The sequence below is a fragment of the Parasteatoda tepidariorum genome, chromosome 4 (genome assembly GCF_043381705.1).
Source record: "Parasteatoda tepidariorum isolate YZ-2023 chromosome 4, CAS_Ptep_4.0, whole genome shotgun sequence".
Lineage (NCBI taxonomy): Eukaryota > Metazoa > Arthropoda > Arachnida > Araneae > Theridiidae > Parasteatoda > Parasteatoda tepidariorum.
The window spans coordinates 57,932,634-57,948,646 of NC_092207.1; the positions used below are offsets into that span (position 1 = coordinate 57,932,634).

The window sequence follows — 16,013 nt, forward strand, 5'->3', positions numbered from 1 at the left end:
AGGAATTTGCCGAATTTTATTCCATTTCTAAGCAATTTGTATTATTAGTTTTTGAGGATAGAAAAGAAACAAGAAACTACTAGTTTTATTTTAACCTTACACAGAAATGAGTGATACACAAGTAATGAATTTTATTTCCTACATTTAATTTTGATGGCACTGCGAATTAAGATTAAATATAGAAAACTATAGCGATCGGTTATTCCTGTGCCTTTATCCTTATTAATTTAATTTTACAGCAATTCGTTGCACGAAAGTGAGCGATACATAAGTAATGAATTTCGCTCATTATATTTAATCTTGATGGCACTGTGAATTTGACCTTTTGGTTGTTCCTGTACCTTTATCTATTTTGAGCATATCAGCATAGAAATTTACTGAAATTCATAGGCTTGTAGCACTCAAAATACATCTGCTTTAATTTTAACTATGCAATTAAATACCTCAGTAACTAATCCCGCCTTTTCTATATCTAAATTTCAATTAATATATTTTTACTTCCATATTACTTTTGCATTCCAATATTGAAAATGTCCAGAATATCGTCAGAATTCAATCAATATATCATCAGTCTCATTTATTTCATTTTAAAGGCATTTCAGTAAGTCCTGGTCATTGTTATTGCGATAATCTCTTCTGCTCTTTTTAGCTAAAATAAATATCAATTGATTGGAATTATTAATTTCAAGATAATTACAACATGATTTTATCCTTTTTCTCTTTAAATTTCATAACTTATAAATGCAAATTTAGGAAGTATGGTTCTTCCTTCGCGTTGGTATGAAGGACGTGCTAGTTGGGATGCTAAACCTTTCCAGCGCAGTGTGTCCAGTCTGGAATGACAAATTAAAAAAAATATTACTGAACCTCAGAAAATTTAAAAATGATTGCTTCTAACCACCCCATCCCGTTATTAACCATAGCTATTTTTTTAAGCAACGTAAAGCTCTCTTTGCACAGAAATACGGTAGTAGTTGCGAATTTGCTGCCTGTCTAAAATTCTCAATGAACATATGCTGCGTTGGAGAAGATTAATTGAATTTGAAGGGAGGTACATATGGTAATAGATATAATAAAATAGAAAGAATGATATATAGAATGATAGAAAAATGTACAATAGCTGTAATAAAATTATATAAAAAAAATTGTATATCATTGAATTTGATGATATATAATTTGAAGTGGCGCACATGATATGATGCAATCAATCTATATAACCCAATAGGAAATGAAATACTTATTGGTTTTTACTTTAAAAGAACACATGTTATAACTAATAATAAAATTGATCGATTATAATATATGATACGTTTCATTAATATGACAGAAGAATATAAACATATTTTCTATGTCAGATGACAGACACAATGCTAAATTGTTTCAACTAAGTCTTTATGTCTATCATCTGTCAGATTTTGCAAGTTTTCCATTTTTCGTGTATCATATTTAAAGGCCATGATTATGGCTTTCAGTTACAGGTTTGAAGAACTTGAGAACTTCTAGGTAAGTTTTAATTTTTCCATTCACTGGTTAGCACTAGTACACGGAGAAAAAAATTCCATTAAAATCACCGTAATGTATGGTAATGATATGTCTGATAACCCCCACTCTCATAATTCTGGGTAATATAATCAAAATATATGGTTTTTGATTTCATTTGGTAATTTTTCCGTTCATGCGGTAACTGTTTACAGAAATTTTGGTTTTCAAACTATAGTTCATAACACCATACATTTAGTAAATTATAAAAAATTGAAAATTTAAGGAATTAATAGAAGTAAATTTAACGAAATTCATGGCTTTTATACCATGCTCTAAGTTATCATGAAAAAATTACCAAATTTTACTACTGTTACCAAATCTGATCCTGTATTATAAAGCCATATTTAATTGTGAATATTACCAAAATCCTTATAAAGCGTTTCGGTAAAAAAACTGCTGAACTTTTCGGTATTTCCATAGAACCAGAAACACAGTAAATTTTTATCACATTTTGGTAGTTTTAATACTTTTTCCTAAGCGTAAATATTGATTTTAATTTTAATTCAAGGTCAATATAAAAAATGATAGTTTTTAACTAGGAAATTATTTTTACTATGAAAATGTAAGCAAATTATCAAAATCAAACCAAAATCCTTGTTTTCAAAAACTGAATTTTAGCTGTTTTCTGTACTTAACCTGCACACTTTCTATAATTTTATGCATCCATAATAAGGTTTTATTTTATATTTTATTTTATAATCGTCGTTGAACAGCCGACCCAATGTTGTGCTTACTACTACTAAGGTTTAACTCCGTCGCCTTGTAACTTTGAACCAATCTGGAAGACAGGGAAACTTTTGAATCAGTGCCCCGAAAGGTATGATTTGTTATGGGAACATGGAGGAATTTGTGATTCGACAGATTTAACATGCATGAGTCACCATTTACTACACTGGGAGTCTTCGGGAGGCGGGATCACACACCGGACCCTTTGGACACGAGCCCAGTGCCCTACCAACCAGTATATCCTGGCCAAACATAAGGTTTATTTTTAATATTCGTTGTTGAATAGCTAACTTAATTTTGGGTTTACGACTACTAATGTTCAACTCCGGAGCTTTGTCATTTTGAACCAATCAAGAACACAAGGAAGCTCCTGGATTAGTACAGCCCAGATGGAAAGGGTAACGACCATGCCTAATTCAACAAAACATTTATTAAACAAATAAAGGCCAGTACAATGAATACAAATGAGGATGCCAACTGCTTCCTTAGCATCCGTCTCATACGTCTGTTTCGCGTGAAGCTCAACTTCAAATTTTTTAGTTAGAAATTAATGGTTATAAGGAGCGTTATGGGGTGCGCACGCATAAAGCCAAAAAGTACTTTTCCTACATTTACTTTTGATCTTTAATTCTTTTTAGTTATAAAATTTCAATAAAAAACCGGTAGCTCCTATAGAAATGTAATGGGAATTTGTTATTTTTTATTTGAACATCAAATCAAATTATTTACTGAGTTTTTATGCTATAAATTTTAACTACCTTCCTTATTTTCATTGCAATTTTCTATTTCAGTAACCCAGTTTGCAGACTCCCTTTCTCTTAAAATGTATGCGTATTGGATCATATTTAGCTTTTGTGTTCTCTCAGTCTATGCCGTGGGCCCAGAAGCAGTTTGTGGTAAACAGATATTTCTCAAACCTTTTGAATAATTATTAAAATTTTTTATTTAATAACACTTATTCTTTTCTTATGTAGAAAAACTTACTGAAGAACTAGGTACTGAGTATGATAACTGTTATAAGCTAGATTCGGAAGAAGTAAATATAGATCCTTTAATTTTTCTACTTTTATTATCTTTTGTGTAACAATTTTGTTTTATAAATATTGGGCATAAAATTTATTATATTTTTTATTGCACTGGAAGGAATTTTTTTCTCTGTTGTATGAGATTTTTTTAACTGATCTTACATACTTTCGTATCGCTGATTTCAAATTTGCAATCGGTTTCTCTCCCTAAGCTATAGTTTTTTAAATGACATTTCTAACTAATTTTTTGTCGAATTGTTAAAGTTTAAAAACGTTATATGAAACAAAAGGTCACATAAATTTTACGACAAATTTCTATGGCAGTTTATATCACCAGCCATTTCTATGGCAGTTTATAAACCCTGCTCGGAAGTTAATTTACAATCCAGTGGTCTACCCTTTCTTGGAGATTTTTCTCTTGATTGTTGCTGTTCATAATTATAGTGTAAGTTTTGATTCCTTTTACAATTTGTAACCTGAATTTAAAAAAAAAATGCAAGAGAATGAAGTTTTTTAAAAAGTTTGTTTAAGAAATTGCAAAAAGGAGAGCGAGTCGTTAAACACTACTGGATTGGAAATTTGATGCCCGGAAACGTCATCATTCATCACTGAGAACAATTCCTTATTCTGTTGCTTCTTTGCTTGCTTCTGAACAGGACATAACAAGGAAGCACTCCTAGATGCGTACAACAACATTACCGAGCAGGGGGCACTATGGAATTTTAATCCTGATTATGTGTCTTAATACTCTCGAAATTCGTCTCAACATTTACGCGACTTGTTGTTATAAGTAACAACACACTTGAACACACAACACACTTGTAACTTGACACTTGAACATTTTAACATAAAATAGATAAAATGTATCATCATTAAAAAATCGTCAATTTTAGGATCAAAACTAATTTCAGACTTGAAATCCCCACACTTGAATCAAGCAAGATAAAGTGTATGTATAAATGCAACAAAATTTTGTTCCTCAGTGAAATTTATTATAAATTTCTATTGACATTTATTTTTATTTTCATCAGTAATCTATGCAGTGTTACGATCTGAGAATGTCTGGCCATATATTCTACTGCAAAAGAGCTAAGACTGGGGATTTCCGTAACCATGATCTTGACAGAGAGTTCTTTTATGAAAAGGAAATATATTCAGTTCATTTTCTACGAGACACTGAAATGGTTAACAGTTACCGTGGTAAAATACTAACATGCTGCATAGAAAAGAAGTCTACCGATTCAAATGTCAACTTTTTCTGAACGATTTAAAATTTTAATATCTAAGTATTTAACTGCTTTGATAACCCTTTGCACTCAAGGGACTTTCAACTGTTATAATAGGGTTGAAATAGGATACCTGCAAGGGACATATTGATAGTATCTCGATCCTAACTGGTTGTTGAAAAGTGGCATTTGTTTCGTTAGCAACTGTTCTTTCCATTTAATTTTGAGTAAGCCGTCAATTATTAATTCTCTTTAGTGACACATTCTATATTCTTCTCCGAAGATTATTTCACAAACATTTCGATTCTTTCGCAATATATTTTTTACTTAACACAAAGACAGGCTCGATGCAAGGTAGAACATAAATAAAATATCTAAGTATCAAAGTTGACAGATACAGAAAACAAAAGTTTATCACTGTTACAATAAAATACATAAACAAATAATAATTCTAAGTTAAGTAAAAGATATAAACAGTACAGAATTATATTTAAACAAATTCGATGTATGATGATGAGCTGTATTTATTAAATAACATTCTAACTTATTTGGAGAAGCTTAATTCGACTTTGACACGCCATATCGTTTATATGCAATCAACTGGTGCTGATGTCATAGGACACGTGTCTGTGCATAAATGATCGTTTCCTTCTCGAGTTGCAAATACACAACTATAAACATAAAATAAATTTGAAACTCAACTATAGACCTTGTACTACCATAAACTGAAACACAGTCACCCTAAATGACACAAAGTAATAACTAAACTTTTTACCAAAAGAGACAGTTGGCGAATTTGGTCGGGTTTGTGCCTCGTTGCCTGAATAATTTAGACGGTTTCCCTACAAAACGTGATTTTCAATGCCCTAAAACGTGGATTTATTCAACGATGCAATTGTTTCTTGTTTTCAGTCGATGAAAATGTTTTTTCAGCTTTTAGCGCAGGTATAAAACTCCTTTACAAAATTTGAGAAGATGGCTTGTTTTTTAACTGAACAACACATTTGTATCAAGTACTACAGACTTGATTAGTTTGTGTATTGACTTAATTTTCGAAAATGTTTCATGTTCTCAGCTGTAGGGGACAGTATTTGCTGTTTCAACTTTTGAAAGGATATAATTATATTTTTTTTATCATTTTACGACTTATTTTCCATTTAATTATTTGTTTTCGATGGTAAAAAATTCGCTTGTGGGAGGCTGTAGTAATTCTAATTTTGGGGGCATTGTGCGTTAAAGCACTAATCTCTTATTTGAAATTAAGATATTTTATTTCCCTAAAAGACCCACCATTTCGAATTCAGTGGAGTAATGGAAAAAAGACTGAAAAAATTCAATGGTGTAAAGACTGCACAAATTGAAATAGTCACGTTCTGCTACGACGTCAGAGACGGTCAGCAAGATTTCCTGTAGGTTTTTAAAGGTTAGATGGAAAATATTTCTAAATATCATTTTTATCTCGCATACTTGTATTTAAACAGGTTTCCGAAAGTCAATACAAGACATCTAAATAAAACTCAATTTTGAAGTGTCCCGCAGTGAACTGATCGTTAAGACACGGTTCCCAGCAGATCACTGAAGTCAAGCATCTCTGACTGAGGTCAGTGTGCGGGTGGGTGAATTCTTGGATCAGTCTGCGTAGGGACCGAGGTTTGAATGACGAAACTGTGCTGACATCTGGACGATTGAAACCGACGAAGGGACGAAGGAAACAGACAGTTTTGCATGGTGGCTAAGGAGTTGATCTCCTACCTGGAAGACTCTATGTTCGAATCCTGTTTCGGGCATTTGCGTAACTTATCTGTCTTTTCTATTGGTCTTTTTATGACATTAGGGTGGCAATGCCCCAGCTGTTTTGTGCCCATGATAAAGTGATTATCAGAAAAGATAGATATATCAGGCACTACAAAGTATTTTTTTTTCTTTTTCAAAAAAGTAGAATGACGAAATATTTCTTTACTATTTACTAAATTAATTTCCACGAAGAAATGGCACTAGTTATTTCGTGACTTTGAAAAATGCACGCTCGGGGCATATACCAAAAAACGGTTTCGTCAAAAGCGAAAAACGTTTCTTAAAATTTGAACATCCATTTCTTACAGTGTATGAACATAGAGAAAGGGAAAAATAAAGTGGGTACCCCAATTTCTTACTAATTATTGTTTTACATTTCAGGAACTACAAATCGTACTAAATTGCCACAAAGAAGTGCGCCCTGGTAAAACACCATCTTCATACTCATTCTTTGAAGCCGCTTGCAAAAATAATGACCTTTTTAATCAGGTAATTTTCATAATTAAAGAATAACTAAACAAAAAGACCAAAATTTTCTTTTAATTCACACAGATTAGTTCTGTTGTTGCTTAAAAAAAAGTTGTTTTAAAAATTTGCATTTTGGTATTATCTATGATGGTAAATTTAATATGTTAAAAAATTTATCTTTTTATTTATTAATTTTTTTAATGCAAATATGTTTATAAACAAAACTGTTTTAAAAGTGTATCAGAATTACACGGAAGAAAAAATTCTGATAAAATAACCATACTGTATGGTAATGCATGTTTTTATGTAAAAAAATAACAATTCTGGTTGTCGATTGTTCATGTTTGGTTAATTTGGTGAAATTCTGGTTTTCAAAATTATAGTTCTTGTTGCCAAACATTTAGTGAAAAATACTGCAATGGAAAGTAAATTTGACCAAATAAATAGTTCTTATACCTTTCTGTAAGGTGTTATGATAAAAATACTTCGTATAATATATTTATCAGCCATAACGACTAATAAGCAATTAATTTATTAGGAATGTACAATAAAATCTTACCTTAAATAATTAAAGTAACAAACTTACAAATATCAAGGATGTTATCTTTGAAATATTTGAAAAAAGAGTATAACAGTCCTTAGTTTAATTTAAAATGAGGGCTAATTCTAAACGAATTAGAAAATTCTATTTTCAAAATGTCTTTCTTTATTGATTTAATTGAAATTTTTAAACGAATTTTATGGCTAAAATTACCTCTTTCTCCAAGTATCCAAATTTCGTGAGGCAAACGATTCTGAAGTTAAAAGAGAGACACACAGATAGACAAACACAAACTCTTTATTTTATTATTATTTTATAATCAATCTTTCAATCCTTATTTAAGCCAATTAAATGTGGAATATCAAAAAATCCTTCCTTAGTGGTTTTCTACGTCATAAAAGGAGCCCATTATTCAAAATTTATGCTTCTAACTTGCGTAGTACAGGCTCTGTGATGAAAAATTTGTAAATAAGTCAGTCAGTCAGGACAGATCTCTTTATGTGCAGAAATTACGCTATGTTATACTATGGGTACTTAATTTTTAAGCAATAATTAAAAATATTAGCTTGCATAGTTTTTTGAATCTAATTATTTCAACAAATTACAGCGATGTAAATTTCAACAATACTTCTAGTAAAGCTAAAATCAAACATAAAGATATTATAGTATTATGGTTTATTTGACGTACTTATTTTACGAACCTTATTTGCCAGTATTGCTTAAAAGTTAAAATTTTTTTTGCCATTTTTAAGGAAGGGCTAAAAATAATTTTTAAGAATTAAAATTTATTTATTTAGCAGTTTATGATTTTAAACTGCAAAAAAATTTCTATTAAGGTTGTTGAATACAAATGTTTATATTTTTCCTTACTTAAATTTTAGAGTTTTAAACCATATTGATATTTTATTATTTGTTTCAGTTCTACGCTTGCTTGTTTAGAAATGCTGTTATGCAGGGCGTAAGTAATATTTTTAAGATGATTTTATCCTGACTCAAATTACAAATTTTATTTTTTCATATAAATTAAAAATAATACAAGAACTTAACGACTACGACTTATTACGAATAATTGTCTTAAGTTGTAATTTATATCTTATGAATAGTGTAGACAAATAAACACCAAAATATACCTTGGAATATTTGCATACCCATGTAATTACCAATTTCCAAGACGTCAGTATTTTAACTTATAATTTGCGACCTGTCTCCATTATGAACTATGCTGCAGAAATTTCGTGGAAACGAGAAATATTGAACAGTGGCAGAAAAAGAAATGCTGACATTAGAGAATTATTTTCTTAATCAAGGTTTGTTTAAATTTTTCATTTGAGTAAAATCTAACGCACGTGTCTTTATACTGACTTTGACAAAAATATAGCTCTAAGCATTTAAAGCCATCATGGTTATTAATAAATTTTCAATAATCATTTTTTCTTCTGACCGATACTGACTTGTAAACAGGTTATGTCCCAATCAGAGGATTTTATTTTATTCTATCACTTACGTTGCTGACACAATTTTGCGTTTATAACTAATGCTCAACTCCTTAGCGATTAAGCAATTTTATAGAGAGATTAAAAAAGTTAAAAGAAAATATTGTTTTTTAATTAATCTATAATATATATTCGATTTTACAAATATTTATTTTTTAAATAAAAATGCATTTGAAGAAAGGTTCCTGTATCTCATTATGGTGCATATTTAAAGAGATTTCCAATTTCTGGCTAAAAGCACTACTACGAGAGATTATTCACAATATTTTGTTTTGGATTAGATTTATTTGATAAATTAAATATTTGATAATCTATTATAACTGAGATTAATTTAAAATTATAAAATTTAAATTGCAGTAGTTTCCATTTTATATAATTTCGTCCCGTCTTGTAACTTTTGAAAGTCTTGTTTATGTCGTGTTAAACGTGTACCATTTTGGTACGTATATAGGTACAGAGCTTTAAATCTATTGTCTCAACAGACTTTTAACATAAAGGAGCAAGTTTTTTCTGTGAAAGTTAAGAAGTAAATCTGTACTCGAACCAGATGAGAATATTTCACGTTGGTAGAACTTATACTGATCGATCATCGTAGGTATTTGAACTTAGGTCACTTCATTGGGAGAAGCGTGATGTGGTTAAACTGTAGTTTATTCCCATCCTTGGCGATTGGTTAAAATTTTTTTCCGATTATTTTACTTAATTATTTAAATTTACAAAGGTTTTATTAATCTTAATTTTTTATTTTAAAATATTATTTCAAGTTGATTTCATTCGAACTTTTCGATTTTAAAAGTGAACTTATCCTCAGGGGCAGTCAGTTAAAACGCGCAAAATTGCAACTTTCAAAATGGCATCAAGGGTGAAGTTCAACTTCTGTTTGCATCACTGGCTGTGGTCAGTGTGCGGGAGGGTGATCACTTGGATCAGTCTTCGTAGGGACCGAGGGTGTGCGGTATTGGTCCTCGTTAAACTGTTCTACCGTAAAGTGATCGACTTCGCGTGCAGGTTGTCGGGCTACCGAAGCGGGGGTGCCATCCCCTATGCAGAGGATCAAAATTGTGATGGAATGTCTTCGGATCATCCTCAGGGATGTTTCCCAGACCGTCGCCAATAGCCCATTGTGCAGATCTAGCGCGACGTAAATGTACAACAACGAACAACAACAACTTCTGTTTAACCATGAATTTTTCTCCCTATCTTGCTTAATTTGTGATGCCCTCTGTGGGCCACAGAAATATCTTGGAGGTGTAGTAAATTTGAAATAAAATAGTAATCAAATGTTACCCGATAAACTTGAAACGAGAAGCTAATTCACATAAGCAAACAATGAGTGATAACCCGGTATGCATATAATTTAGGTAATGATATACTGACTAAGACTAATGATAAACCCCATTTCGTTTAAAACTGTGAGGATCCCTGGAAAAGGAAGAAAAAAAAGGAAAGGAAAAAACAAGAATGTGTTTCAATACAGTAGAGAACTATAATGATCGATAAAATTATAGGCGGTGGAATCTTATGAGAAAAACACCCTTTAGCTAAAGTTTTAAAATATATTTTTCAAAAATCCCAATTATCATACACAGATTGCGAAGCTAAATTTTGTGTTTCTATAAAATATTTCCTCATTAAAAAATAATTTAATTTCTTTTTCAGAAAAATATGGAAAAATCCACTGTAAGTACTTACTTAATATTTTTATACATGTATGTATTTTATGAAGTAAATATTTTGGTATGTATTGGGGCATGTAATTTCACTTCTACAGGTACTATCCAGACACAAAATTATTTCTTGTCCTTATTTTCACGAAAAAAAGGGAATATTTTTTAAGAATTTAACAGATATAGCTAATAGAACTTTTGGGTGGCCAAAAGAATAAAAAAATGTAGAAATTAAAAACTCCAAAATTGCACGAAATAATATTATTTGGAGTGAATTTGAGAAAATCTTTGAACTGAGTCCATATGATTGAAGTGAACTTAAACATCAATTCTGCCCTTTGTGTTAACACAATATCCACTTGTTCATTAAAAAGATACTTGGGTTTAATTACATGAATATTTTATTTTATACCCAATATCCTTAATTCAAGAAGTAGTTTTTTGCTTGGGAAAGACAAGGTGTCAAAGGCAAGCAGATATGATAATACATCTGATGATATAGATTTTGGTCCTTTGGTTCTTTGCGCATGCTTTATTAATCTTCCTCTTAGAGTCTGTAACTCTTGCTCACTTTAAATATTTGTCCATTGCAAAATCAGGGGGAAGTTTGGTATTTTAAGACACAATACTTGACAAGAATAAATTTACTCCCTTGTCCTAAATATTTGGTCGCCAATGGTGAGCTAGCGACTAAAAAGTCACAAAATAATTGTGATATTTGAGCAAAGCTGACGAAAAATCCTTTGAATACTTCCTTGGCGGAAGCGGAGAATCGGAAGGAAATGTCAAAATAAAAATGCATTACGAAGCATATTCGATAACACATTATTTCTATAAAATTAAAAATTGATAGATAAGCTTGATATTGAGGTGATATTTGAGTAGTATATATTCAAAATCGTTCCACAGTTTTCTTGACGAAACCATAAAATTGAATAAAATAAGGTAAGATACGGCATGGGAAATATGCTTAATAACAGAATCTATAAAGAAAAGTGATATGATAATTGATTGAAAATTATCATTTCATACATACATTTGAATACATTTGGATAAATTTGGATACATTTTGAATAGAAATTTCATTAGCCCAGATGCAAAACCATTTTACTGCTATCTAGTCGAAACGGTATGAAGAAATGAAGTTACGGAATATATTATATATATATATATATNTCGTTATAGCAAGAGTAAAATAACGTTATCTTTTATGGATGTGAATTGGGACTCCTTCACAGGGTAGTTATAACACGAGTCGACTATATATATATATAATTATATATATATATAATTATATTTATACATAATTATATTTATATATAAATGTGTTTCATATTAGAGCAAATTTCTAAACAAAAAAAAAAGCTGACAAAGATTCTAATAACTCTTCTAGCATTGCATGCAGGATGCCTCAAAGTCGCATGGAATTGGCTGGCCGTAATAGAAGTAAGACGTAGCGCCATACACTATGGAATGAATGCTTGCCAGTCACGATTTACTATAAATTATGTAAAAAGTGCATATTCATGTATTTATAGCTGAAATAAAGAGTTGTATTAAGACTTGTAGAATTGAATTAAGTCAGTAAGAATACAAAATGTAGCCAAATTATAAAATATAGCCAAAGGCACCCAATTATAAATTTTTTGCAGACGAATCAGCTAATATACATTTAATAAACATTTGATAACAAATAATGTATAGAATCTAAACACAGTATTTTTAAAAATTTTAATTTTTCAAAAATTTTAATTTTTAAAAACTTTAATTAATTAAGGGATGGTAGAACAAAAACTGTCCCACTTATTTTTCACCCTAATGTGCAGCGTTAAAATCAACAACTACAGCGATAAGTGTAAAGCAAGTCGCTTCATGTTCTGATGACGACTTTAATGTTCTAGGCATTTCAAGATTAATTTTCTTGCCGCGTCAAAGGTTAAGATACATCCTTATTCATACATTGTGTGAATTGAATTTTTTAAAGCAAGTAGAATGCGTGCTTTTCAAAATTTTTGCAATCTTTTACAAATCTGACTAGTGAACTGGGGAAGAAATAATTTGTAGTATATAGATTTTTTGCAAAATTATTTAAAACAAGAAAAACTTAAAAATAAGTAAACAAAAGGATAAAAAACTAGAAAAGTGTAGATTATTCATTTCTATTTTTTTCTCTTTTTTTTTAGAATGTAGTTTGGTTAAAAAAATGTTTACTGCGTTTTTTTAAGTATTTGAATTATACGAAGTCAATCACCACACTGAGCATATTAGTATATATATGTATATATATATAGTATATGTAAAATGTCGAGAAAAAATGGAAAATAATAATGAGTAAAGAAAAAAAAGAAGAAAAATTAAAATATTGCAAAAAATATTTAAAAAAAATATATACATAATAAAAAGTCGAAAAACAAAAGATAAATCTCTTTATAAGTTCACACGATAATATCTGCAAAAGGAGTGCTTTTTAATATTGTATCACTATAGGAAGAAGAAATTAGCCATACCATAGTGTGAGGAGCACTGAAAAATTAAAATGAAAGCATTAAATGAAAAATATATCGGAAATAAAACGTATCAAGCAAAAAACATTAAATAAAAAGCAAAGAAAATACAGAACAAAGTACAAAACGAAATCTTTAAATCCAGTAGCGAATACAAGTGAAGTAACACGTACCTGAATTTTTCAAGAATGTTATGAAATATTTTCGTAGTAGGATTGCCAGAGTACAAAATATGAAAGAGGTAGCCATATAGAGTTAGAAGCTTAAGTATAGGCTTCTTTTTTTTGCGAGTTCTTACTGCAATAGAAGTGCGTTTGATTTGATAGTTACCTGTAATAATATTATACTGGATAGTTCAAAGTTTATAATTAATTAAGTTGATTTTTAATTATACAATTTTAATGATTTTAGAAAATTTACATTTAGTTTAAAAAAGAAACATTATTTGCACGTTTTGCACTGACTTTCAGCCACGTATTTGCCTGAACTGGATTTGCACATGGTAAAAATATAAATTAACAAAGAAATTTTTAGCAAATTTATTAACAATAACATACAGTTAAGTCAATGATTTTATGTAGATCTTAATTACATTAGTTGGGTACAATACTCTTATTTATTTATTTGTATTTTTTGGATCAAATTTTAAAAGTATTTGTCTATTTGCTTTTTTGGAAAATAAACATTACTACATATTCTTTTAATTCTATTCATTTGGTTAAAAATGGTATTAAAATAAATGATTTTAGAAATATTGGAATTCCAAGTTATTAGTTTGTTCAGATTAAAAATTAAAAATTTTTCTTTTATTGTAGAAATCAACAAAGCAGATGTTTTCTTCTTTTTTAATACCTAAATTCAGAAAATTAAAATTAATATTATCCTCATTATTACGAAGCAAGATTAATTCATTGGCTTGAATATTATTTAACAAAATTGTATGATCGTGAAAATTAAATATAATTAAATCAACAATAAATATAAAAACAAATTAATATTAAGATCATAATTTCTTTCATAATAGTGAAAAATAAGTTAGCTAAAATGAAGAATTAGATCCTTTTGGTATTCTAATAATATGAATAAAAATAAGTTTTCCATTTTAAAGATAATTATTGAAAATAAAAATTAACTAGAATTTCCCAATAATCATAATGGCAATTAAGGATATTTTTATATTTTTAGTAATAATTGAAAAGAACCTCTTTTCGTTTAGAAAGGGGAATGCTATTTAAAAGATTATAGAAATCATAAGTCGCAATATAATTAATTTTGTTTTGTTTAATAATTATAAAATGAGTTGATTATTAGTGATAATCCAAAAAAATCCTTCTTTTAAGAATATTATAAATAATTTTATTTAAGTAGTTAGAGAAAAAAGAGCCAGGTTTTGTTCGGTAAGTATTAGACCCACATGTGATTGTTCTAAATTTTATAGGAATTGCATGACATTTTGGACTGATAATTAAGTAAAAAAAATTATCTTGCTAACTTTAATTTTTAACCTCTTATATAAAGTTAAAATTTTTTTAATGATAATATTACTTTTTAAACTACTAAGCTTAAAATTTTTGTTATTTTTTAACTCCTTATTTAAAAGTTTAACAGAGAATTTTTTTCAGAAGATTGAATAATTATTGTTAACTTTGTCTATGGGGGTAGTTAAAATTTTTTTGTAGTTGCTTAATTGATTGAACAATTTTAGAAAATCTGTTGAATTATTACAGTTATTTAAATTATCCTTGTTATTGAAAACAAAGTTTTGAAAGAAATAATAACCACCCCATTTCCATTCTGTTAGCATACCTAAAGGTAAAGAAAATCTATTTGATGTTTTTAAACAAAAACTATTGAGATCATTAAGAAAGTTTTTTAGAGTCTTATTGATTGATATATGGTAAATGAGTGCCTAAATTCCGTGCCTTTTATCTATTAATTTTTAAGTTCTAAGTCTTCTATAATATTTAAATTACCAGTAATACCAGGACCAACAAAATCAAAATATCTCTCTTCTTCACAGTGACATTCATAATCGGATATATTAGTTTTCTCTTAATTTTTGCTAATATATCATTATAATTAAAAATAGTTCAACCAAGAGATTTATTATATTTAAGCTTTTAATCATGTTAAAATCCTTAAATGAGAAAATGTTATTTTATAATTTTCAAAAATGTTATGAAATATAATAGCATCAAAATTAAGGTTATGAAAGTTAATAATCAAAATAAATTATCCAAATTTTTCCTTTTATTTGATGAAATTTTGCGCATTTTAGCTTTTACAAGATAGAAACAAAGGATTTTGAAACATAAATTTATAAAAGAAAAGTTAATAATAAGCTGTTGAAGCTTATGCATGTCATTATTCTTAAGGGAGAAAACAAAATATTTCAATTTTTTAATTTAGAATGTTTATTAATTTTTTTTTCATATTAGAAATTAAATTTACATTTAATTTTTAATTATTAAGAAAATTTTTAGTAATTCCTGATCCACATTTACCCGATATGGTAGCTAATCTTTAGTGTTAAAAAGTGAGTAAGTTGAGGAGTAATTAAAGTTAAGCTGTGTATGTAAGGTATCACTTAGCCCATACGACAAAATTGTTTTGTACAAAAGCGTGGAATAATTTTCCATTTGTAGTGTTAAATTGATATCTTCAACTATATCTAAAATATTAATTTTACCACTGTTAAATTTATGTTCTCTAAATTGATTCAATACTAGATTATTGATAATTTTATTAACGTTTGTTGATATCTGAACAATGATGACTAATTCAAATATTAAGAGGACTGGTTAATCCAACATATTTCATATTACACGAACCACAGGTAAACATATAAATAACAATTTCAATTTTGTAAAAGGATTTACAGCTATCATTATTTTGAATTATATGTTTTCGTATTAACATTAAGGCAAGTTTTACATCTTTTATCAACACACGCTTTATAAGGAGGAAAAAATTCTGGAATCGAATGTAATTAAAAAAATCATTTGTTCACACAGGAGCAGGCTGTAT

The 16,013-nt window shown here is 28.9% G+C and overlaps 1 protein-coding gene across 2 annotated transcripts; it reads left to right on the top strand.

Annotated features, from left to right (window-relative positions):
* The first annotated feature begins 1,345 nt into the window (after window positions 1-1,345).
* Window positions 1,346-12,044, top strand: LOC107442349 (uncharacterized). Of its 2 annotated transcripts, none has more exons than XM_016055901.3 (7): window positions 1,346-1,503; window positions 3,060-3,164; window positions 3,243-3,304; window positions 6,695-6,802; window positions 8,242-8,280; window positions 10,475-10,495; window positions 11,876-12,044. In XM_016055901.3, the coding sequence occupies exons 2-7, from the start codon at window positions 3,092-3,094 to the stop codon at window positions 11,921-11,923; spliced, it is 351 nt and encodes a 116-aa protein (XP_015911387.1). In that variant the 5' UTR covers window positions 1,346-1,503; window positions 3,060-3,091; the 3' UTR covers window positions 11,924-12,044. The 2 variants fall into 2 exon arrangements, with proteins under 2 accessions (XP_015911387.1, XP_042909037.1); XM_043053103.1 differs by lacking the exon at window positions 1,346-1,503 and adding an exon at window positions 1,571-1,622.
* The last annotated feature ends 3,969 nt before the right edge of the window (window positions 12,045-16,013 follow it).